The sequence below is a fragment of the Ammospiza caudacuta genome, chromosome 32, assembly GCF_027887145.1.
Source record: "Ammospiza caudacuta isolate bAmmCau1 chromosome 32, bAmmCau1.pri, whole genome shotgun sequence".
Classification (NCBI taxonomy): domain Eukaryota; kingdom Metazoa; phylum Chordata; class Aves; order Passeriformes; family Passerellidae; genus Ammospiza; species Ammospiza caudacuta.
The window spans coordinates 4571751-4579345 of record NC_080624.1 but is presented as its reverse complement, the minus strand read 5'-3'; the positions used below and the strand labels follow the sequence as shown (position 1 = coordinate 4579345).

The following is a 7595-nucleotide window of genomic DNA, read 5'->3' as shown; positions in this document are numbered from 1 at the left end:
CTCCCTCTTCGTGTGCTGGGACCCCTCCCAGACCTCCGGGGACCCTCCCCCAGCCCTGTGGGAGCCCCCAGCCCCACAGAGACCCCCGGGACCCCTCCCATCCCTCCCCACTCCTCAAATACCCCCCAGACCCCCTCTCACAGAGCCGGACACGAATTTTGCACTTTCCAAGTTTTTTTTAGGGAGGGGACAGTCACAAAACAGGGGCTGGGGGTGCCATGTCCCGACACGCCCCCCCACTATGTCGCGACATCTCAGGCCCCGCCCTCGCCCCGCAGCAGCCGCGCCAGCAGCAGGACCCCCCCCCAGCGCTGCCCCCGCACCCGCCCCTCCCCCCCCGGTCCCCCCCGCGCCAGGACCACCCCCCGGGGGGGGGCAGCGGCCGCCAGGGCCCATCCCCCACCCCCTCCCGCCCCTCCCCCTTCCAGGGGCACCAACAGGGGGGCGAGCGCGGGGGGAGGGGCGGCCGCGCCTCCCCCCAGCACCAGGAGGGTCTCGGGACCCCCCCCCCAGCGCCCCCCAAAGGGCCTCGAAGGCGCTGCGGGCCCGGGGGGGGTCCCAGGGCGGGGGGGAACGCGAGGGGGCGGAGCCGAACCCCCAGAGGCAGCTCCAGAGGGGGGAGGGGCGCCAGGAACGAGACCCCGCCCCCTTTTTGGGGGTCTCCTCCTCCCCTCCCCGGACTGAAAATGGCGGCGGCCTCGAGGGTGGGGGGCAGGGCCCGGGGAGGGCGCAGGGTCAGGGTCAGCTCCGCCCCTCCCCCACCCCCCCCGCGACCCCCCCCCCAACGCCGCCAGAGCCCCCTCGGCCCAGGCCCCGCCCCCCCCCAGCAGCACCTGCAGCGCCAGCACGGGGGGGGGCGGGGCCGCCATCTGGGGAGGGGTCTCGGGGTCCCCAATTTGGGTCGGGGTCCCGGAGCCCCCATTTCGGGTCGGGGTCCCCTCGCTTTGGAGCCCCCCCAGAGGCTCCAGGCGCAGGCGCAGTGGGAGGGGCACGGGCCGCCCCCCCCCCCTCCAGCAGCGCCCCCCACCAACCCTCGGGGTCCTCCTGGGGGGCTCCGGGGGGGGGCCCCGAACGCGGGGGGGGGGGCCGGGAAGGCAGCGCATGCGCAGGGGGGGGGGGCGCGGGCAGCAGCGAGGGGGGGGCGCCCCCTCCCCCCCCGGAGCCCCCTCCGGAGCCGTTTTGGGGAGGGGGCGCGGGGGGCGCAGCGCGGGGGGGGGGCCCAGAACCGCGGCCAATTTGGGGGGGCCCAGCGCGGCCGCCAGCGCCCCCTGCAGGCGGCAGCGGTCCCACAGGTCGGGGTCGCCCCCTCCCCAAATTGAGGGGGGGTCTCGCGGCGGGGGGGGGCACAGCGGGACTCCCCCGCGGGGCAGGAGGGGGGCGGCGGCGCTCAGGACCCCCTGAGCCCCCCCCCAGCCGCGCCCCCCGGCCGCCAGCGCCCTCCGCAGGTACCCCCGGAGCTGCGGCAGAATCTGGGGAGGGGTCGCGGGGGGGTCCCGCAGCACCCTGAGCACCGCGCGGAGCTGGGGGGAGCCGGGGGGGGGCGGGGGCGCCCGCAGCACCTGCGCCATCAGCGCCCCCCCCAGAGACCCCCCCAAAACCTTGGCCAGCTCCAGCAGGTGCGGGGGGGGCCGCGGGGTGACCCCCCCCCAACAACCGCTGAGCCGCGACCCCCAAATCCCCCCCCCGGGACCCCCCCGAAACGGCGGCAATAGGAGAGAACGGCCCGGCAGAACAAATCGGGGGGACCCCCCCCCAAAAACTCCACCTGCCCCCAGAGCCACTCGCGGCCCCCCGGGATGATTGTCTGGGGGGGGGGTCGGGGGTCTCTTTGCAGCCCCTCCCGGGACAGTTTGGGGGGGGGTCGCAAAGCGCCGCGGCCGCCTCGAAACGGGGCAGGAAGAGCTCGGGGGGGTCCCCGGTGCCGCCGCCCCCCCCCCGGGAACAGCGCGGCCGCCAAATGGGGGGGCAGCTCCGCGAGGGGGGGGGGGCGGGGCGGGTTTTGGGGGTCCCCCCCCCGACGCCCCCCGCCCTGGAGGAGGCAGAGGAGGAAGAAGAGGCGCAGGGGGGGGGGGCAGCGCGGGGTGCAGCGCCAGCGCCGCCAATCGCGGAGCCCCCCCCGCGCCGAGACCCCCCCCCAGCAGCGCCGCCTGCACCGGGGCCGGGTCCGCGCACGCCAAAACCGGGGGGGCTCCCGGGACCGCCCCCCCGGCACCGGAACGGGGGAGATGAAGGAGCTGGGCCCGGGCGGGGGGGGGCGAGGCCGAAGGCAAAGCCTGGAGGGGGGGGGGAAAGGGGAGGGGGCGTTAGAAATGGGGGGTGGGACTGAAATGGGGGGGAATCGTGGGGGGGTTTGGGATTTGGGAGGGGTCCCTGAAATCCTGGGATTTGGGGTCCCCTGGGATTTGGGGGTCCTGGGATTTGGGGGTCCTGGGGGGGGGTGGGTTTTGGTGGGGGGGTGTCTCTGGGATTTACAGGGGATTGAAATGGGGGGGGGGGTCCCAAAGAGGGGGGAATCCTGGGGGGGTCCCTGGGATTTGGGGGTCCGGGAGGTGTTTGGGATTTTGGGGGGGGGGGGTCCCGGGGATTTGCAGGGGATTGAAATGAGGAGGGTCTCGAGGGTTTGGGGGAGCTCCAAAGGGGGGGAATCCCTGGGATCTGGGGAGGGGGGTCCCGGCATTTTTGGGGTCCTGGGGGAGTCTGGGATTTGGGGAGGGGTCCCTGGGATTTGAGGGGGGGGTCCCTGGAATTTGGAGGTCCCTGGGGAGGGGTCTTGGACTGGGGGGTTCCTGGGATTTTGAGGGAGTTCCCAGGAATTTGAGTGGGGGGTCTCTGGGATTTGGGGTCTCTGCACTCACCCGGATCCAGCCCCGCCTCTCCCCAGGGATCCGCTGGGTCTGGGGGTGGAGGGACCAGGGGTCGGGGGGGGCTCCCAGTCCTTACTGGGACCCACTGGAGACACCCCAACCCTTACTGGGACTGACCAGGACCCTCCCGGTCCTTACTGGGATGCCCAAAACTTTCCCTCAACTTTCCCAGTTCTTACTGGGACCCACTGGGACCCTCCCAGTCCTTACTGGGACCCCTTCAGACTTTACTGGGAGCCTCTGAGACTCTCCCAGTCCTTACTGGGACACACTGGGAACCCCCCAGTCCTTACTGGGACCCCCCAAACCTCACTAGGACCGACCAGGATCCTCATAGCCCTTACTGGGACTGACTGGTCCCCCTCCCAGTCCATACTGGGACCCCTTCAGACTTTACTGGGACACGCTGGGATTCTCCCAACTCTTACTGGGACCGACCAGGATCCTCATAACCCTTACTGGGACCCCTCAGTCCATACTGGGACCGACTGGGATCCCTTCAGACTTTACTGGGACCCACTGGGACCCTCCAATCCTTACTGGGACCCTCCCAACTCTTACTGGGACCCACTGGGACCTTCCCAGTCCTTACTGGGACCGTCCCAACTCTTACTGGGACCCACTGGGACCCCTCAGTCCATACTGGGATACTCTTGGGACTGACTGGGACCCTCCCAATCCATACTGGGACCGACTGGGATCCCTTCAGACTTTACTGGGACCCACTGGGACCCTCCCAGTCCTTACTGGGACACTCTTGGTCCTTACTGGGACCTTCCCAGTCCATACTGGGACCCCCCCCCCACTCACCTGCCGCCCCCTCCGCCCTCAGCAGCAGCAGCGGCTGCAGCGCGGGGCAGCCCCGCCCGGTGCCCCCGGTGCCCCCGGTGCCGGTGCCGGGGCTCCCGATGTTCCCGGGGCTCCCAGGGATCTCGGGGGGGTTCCCGGTGCCCCCGGTGCCGGGGCTCCCGATGTTCCCGGGGATCTCGGGGGCGTTCCCGGTGCCCCCGGTGCTCCCGGCTCTCCCGGCGGCGGCCGCGATCCGCCGCAGCTCCCGCTCGCACTCGGCCGCCGCCGCCGGGGCCGCCGCCGCCGTTCCCGGGCGCCGCAGCAGCGCCGCCAGCGCCGCCAGCCCCGCGCGGTCCCCGCGGGCCGCGAGCACCGAGAGCGCGGCCACGAGCAGGAGGGAGCGCGGCGGGCCCGGGCCCGGGCCGGGCTCCGAGAGCAGCGCCAGCAGGGCGGCCCCGGGGTCCCAACCGGGCCCGTCGGCACCGGGATCGGCCCCAAGCGGGGAGCGCTCCGGGAGCGGCGGGGAATCGAGCAGCAGCAGCAGCAGCTCCGCCTGGACGGGGCGAGGGGGTCAGGGGGAGGGAGGGACCCCCACCCAACACGGGGGACCCCCACCCAACACGGGGGACCCCGAACGGGCCCGGCAGAGACCAAAGATTCCCATCAAGCGCCCCTAAATTCTCCCCAAGGGACCCCAAATCATCCCCAGGGACGCCAAATTCCCATGGAGGGACCCCAGATCGCACCCAAATATCCCAAATTCCTCCCAGGCGCCCCCAAACCCACCCCAGGTGACCTCAAGCCACACCCAGGCGCCCCCCGTTCCCCCCGAGGGACCCCCAGTCACACCCTGGGATCCCAAATTCCACTCGAGAGACCTCAAATCATCCCCAGCGACCCCAAATCACACCCAAATACCCCAAAATCCCTTCAAGGGACCCCAAATCACACCCAGGGACCCCAAATTCCCCTTAAGGGACCCCAAATTCCCCTTAAGAGACCCCAAATTACCCCCAGGGATCAAAAATTCCACTGAAGAGACGCCAAATTCCCCTCAAGGAACCACAAATCACACCCAAAGATCCCAAATTCTCCCTAAGGGACCTCAAATTTGCCTCAAGGCACCCCAAATCACACCCAGGGAGCCCAAAATCACCTCAAGGGACCCCAAATTCCTCTCAAGGGACCCCAAATTCTCCTCAAGTGACCCCAGATCATCCCCAGGGACCCCAAAACGCCCTCAAGGGACCCCAAATCACACCCAAATATCCCAAATTTCCCCCAAATGACCCCAAACCCCCCTGCCCCGCCCCTCTCTCCCGTCGCACACCTGATGACGTGCGGAGGGGCGGGGCCGGCGCAGGGCGGGGGGCGCGGGGGGCGCGAGCGCGGCCGCGAGCCGGGCCCAGGGACCCCCCCCCCGCCATGGCCGCGGGGGCTGCCGGGAGCGCCGTGACGTCACAGCAACCCGCCCCCTCGATCCGTGACGTCACGCACGCCCCGCGATGTCCGGGGAAGCGGCGGCGGACAGGTTGTGACGTCACAGCGCTCCCCTCCGCCCCCGCAGGCTTCCGGCCCTCCCCGGTGATGTCACAGGCGGGATTGGTGACGTCATATTTAATGTAGAGTGACGCAGTAAGGGGCGGGGTTACTCACAGGCTGCTTGGGGGGCTCCTAAGGACCCCCAGAGCCCCCCTGGGAGCCTACAGGACCCCTGACCCCCCCGTGTCCCCCCCCCCGCTCCGGTGGGACCGGCCGCGCTCCCGGCCCCGCCGCTCCTCGGGGTTACCGGGGACCCGCCCCGGCCGCACCAAGCGGATCGAGGGGGGGGGGGGCGCAGGTCACACCCCCCCGTGGTGACACGGGCGTGCCGTGACCCCCCCCGGTCTCTCCAGGTGACCTCGGACACCCCCTGGTCCCGGCGACAGCGCCGTCGCTGTGTCCCTCTGTCCTCGTTGTCCCTCTGTCCCCGCGTCCTCAAAGTCTTCGTGTCCCCGTCCCCGATGTCCCCGATGTCCCCACGCCCCTCAGCACGACATCCCCATGTCCCTCTGTCCCTCTGTCCCTCAAAGTCCTCATGTCCCCAAATGCCCACCCGTGTCCCTGCTGTCCCCAGGCGCCCCTCGATGTCCCCAATGTCCCCACGTCCCCCAATGTCCCCAAATGCCTTTCCGTGTCCTGCGATGTCCCCGTGTCCCAATGTCCCCACGTCCCCCACTGTCCCCATGTCCCCGAGCCCCAATGTCCCCAAATGCCCTTCCGCGTCCTGCGATGTCCCCGCGTCCCAATGTCCCCAGTGTCCCTGATGTCCCCCGCCCCGCTGGCCATCCCCGATGTGTCCCTGGTGTCCCCCATGTCCCAGTGGTGTCCCCGATGTGTCCCCCCGCTGTCCCCGGTGTCCGCCATGGCTGTCGCCGGTGTCCCCCGATGTCCCCGGGGCTGTCCCCGGGCCGGGGCGGGGGCTCCCCCGTTATTTCCCAAGCGGCGCCCGCCCGACCGGCTCCGGCTGCGGCGCGGCCCGGCCCGACCGGCGGAACCGGTCCGGGACAGCAGCGCGGGGCGGGACGGGGGACGCGCGGCGGGGCGGCACCGCCGGCACCGGCACCGGCACCGCGCGGCTCGGCACGGCACGGAACGGAACGGAACGGAACGGCTGGGACGGCACCGCCGGCACCGGGACAGCACTGCCGGCACCGGGACAGGACTGGGACAGGACTGGGACAGGACCGGGACAGCACTGTTGGGACCGGGACAACACCGGGACAGCTCCGGGACAGGACCGGGACTGGGACAGCACAACCAGGATAACAGAGCTGGCACCGGGATAACAGAACCGGGACAGCACCACCGGGACAGCAGAGCCGGGACAGCACCGGGACAGTCGGGATAACAGAACCGGGACCGGGATAACAGAACCGGGACCGGGATAACAGAACCGGGACAGCACCACCGGGACAGCAGAGCCGGGACAGCACCGGGACAGTCGGGATAACAGCGCCAGGACCGGGATAACAGAACCGGGACCGGGATAACAGAACCGGGACTGGGATAACAGAACCGGGACTGGGATAACAGAACCGGGACTGGGATAACAGAACCGGGACTGGGATAACAGAACCCGGACCGGGATAACAGAACCGGGACTGGGATAACAGAACCCGGACCGGGATAACAGAACCGGGACCGGGATAACAGAACCGGGACCGGGATAACAGAACCGGGACCGGGATAACAGAACCGGGACTGGGATAACAGAACCCGGACCGGGATAACAGAACCGGGACAGCATAACCAGGATAACACCGGGACTGCACCGGGACAGTCGGGATAACAGAGCCGGAACCGGGATAACAGAGCCAGGACCGGCACCAGGACGGCAGAACCGGGACAGCCCCGGGACAGCCGGTCCCGGTGCTGAGGGGGCGGAGCGGGGCCGGTGGCACCGGTGACACCGGTGTGACAGCGGGTGGGGACGGCGGGTGGGGACAGCGGTGACAGCGGTGACAGCGGATTGTGGTAGTGACATCAGACCGGGATCAGGCACCGGAACTGCCCCAATCCCCGGGATCCGAGCCCAAATCCGGGATCCTCCGGAGCACGGGGACCTGGCAGAATTGGGGATCCAGCACCAAACCCGACCGGGAGCTGAAATCACCCAAATCCTCAGGATCCGTCATCAAAACCCACCAAAGATCTGGGGTTTGCTGCTGATAGTGACCAAATCTTTGGGATCCAGCACCAAAATTAAACGAGGGTTTGGGATTGGCTGCGGATATTGACCAAACACTCCGGATCTGGGATCAAAGCCAACGGGAATCCGGCATCGAACCTGACTGAGGATCCCGTGGAGGGATTGGGGGGATCCATTGGGATCAACCAGGGGATCCATCGGGATCAGGGGATCCATCAGGATCCATCAGGAGAAATTGGCCGGGGTTGGGG

At 69.7% G+C, this 7595-nt stretch overlaps 1 protein-coding gene across 1 annotated transcript; it reads right to left on the bottom strand.

The window, feature by feature from the left end:
• Positions 1–254: 254 nt before the first annotated feature.
• Positions 255–5080, bottom strand: LOC131570009 (collagen alpha-1(III) chain-like). Its single transcript, XM_058822342.1, has 5 exons — positions 4982–5080; positions 3675–4206; positions 2856–2894; positions 1766–2273; positions 255–1656 (listed from the first exon to the last, which is right to left on the bottom strand). The coding sequence occupies exons 1-5, from the start codon at positions 5078–5080 to the stop codon at positions 255–257; spliced, it is 2580 nt and encodes an 859-aa protein (XP_058678325.1).
• Positions 5081–7595: the final 2515 nt, after the last annotated feature.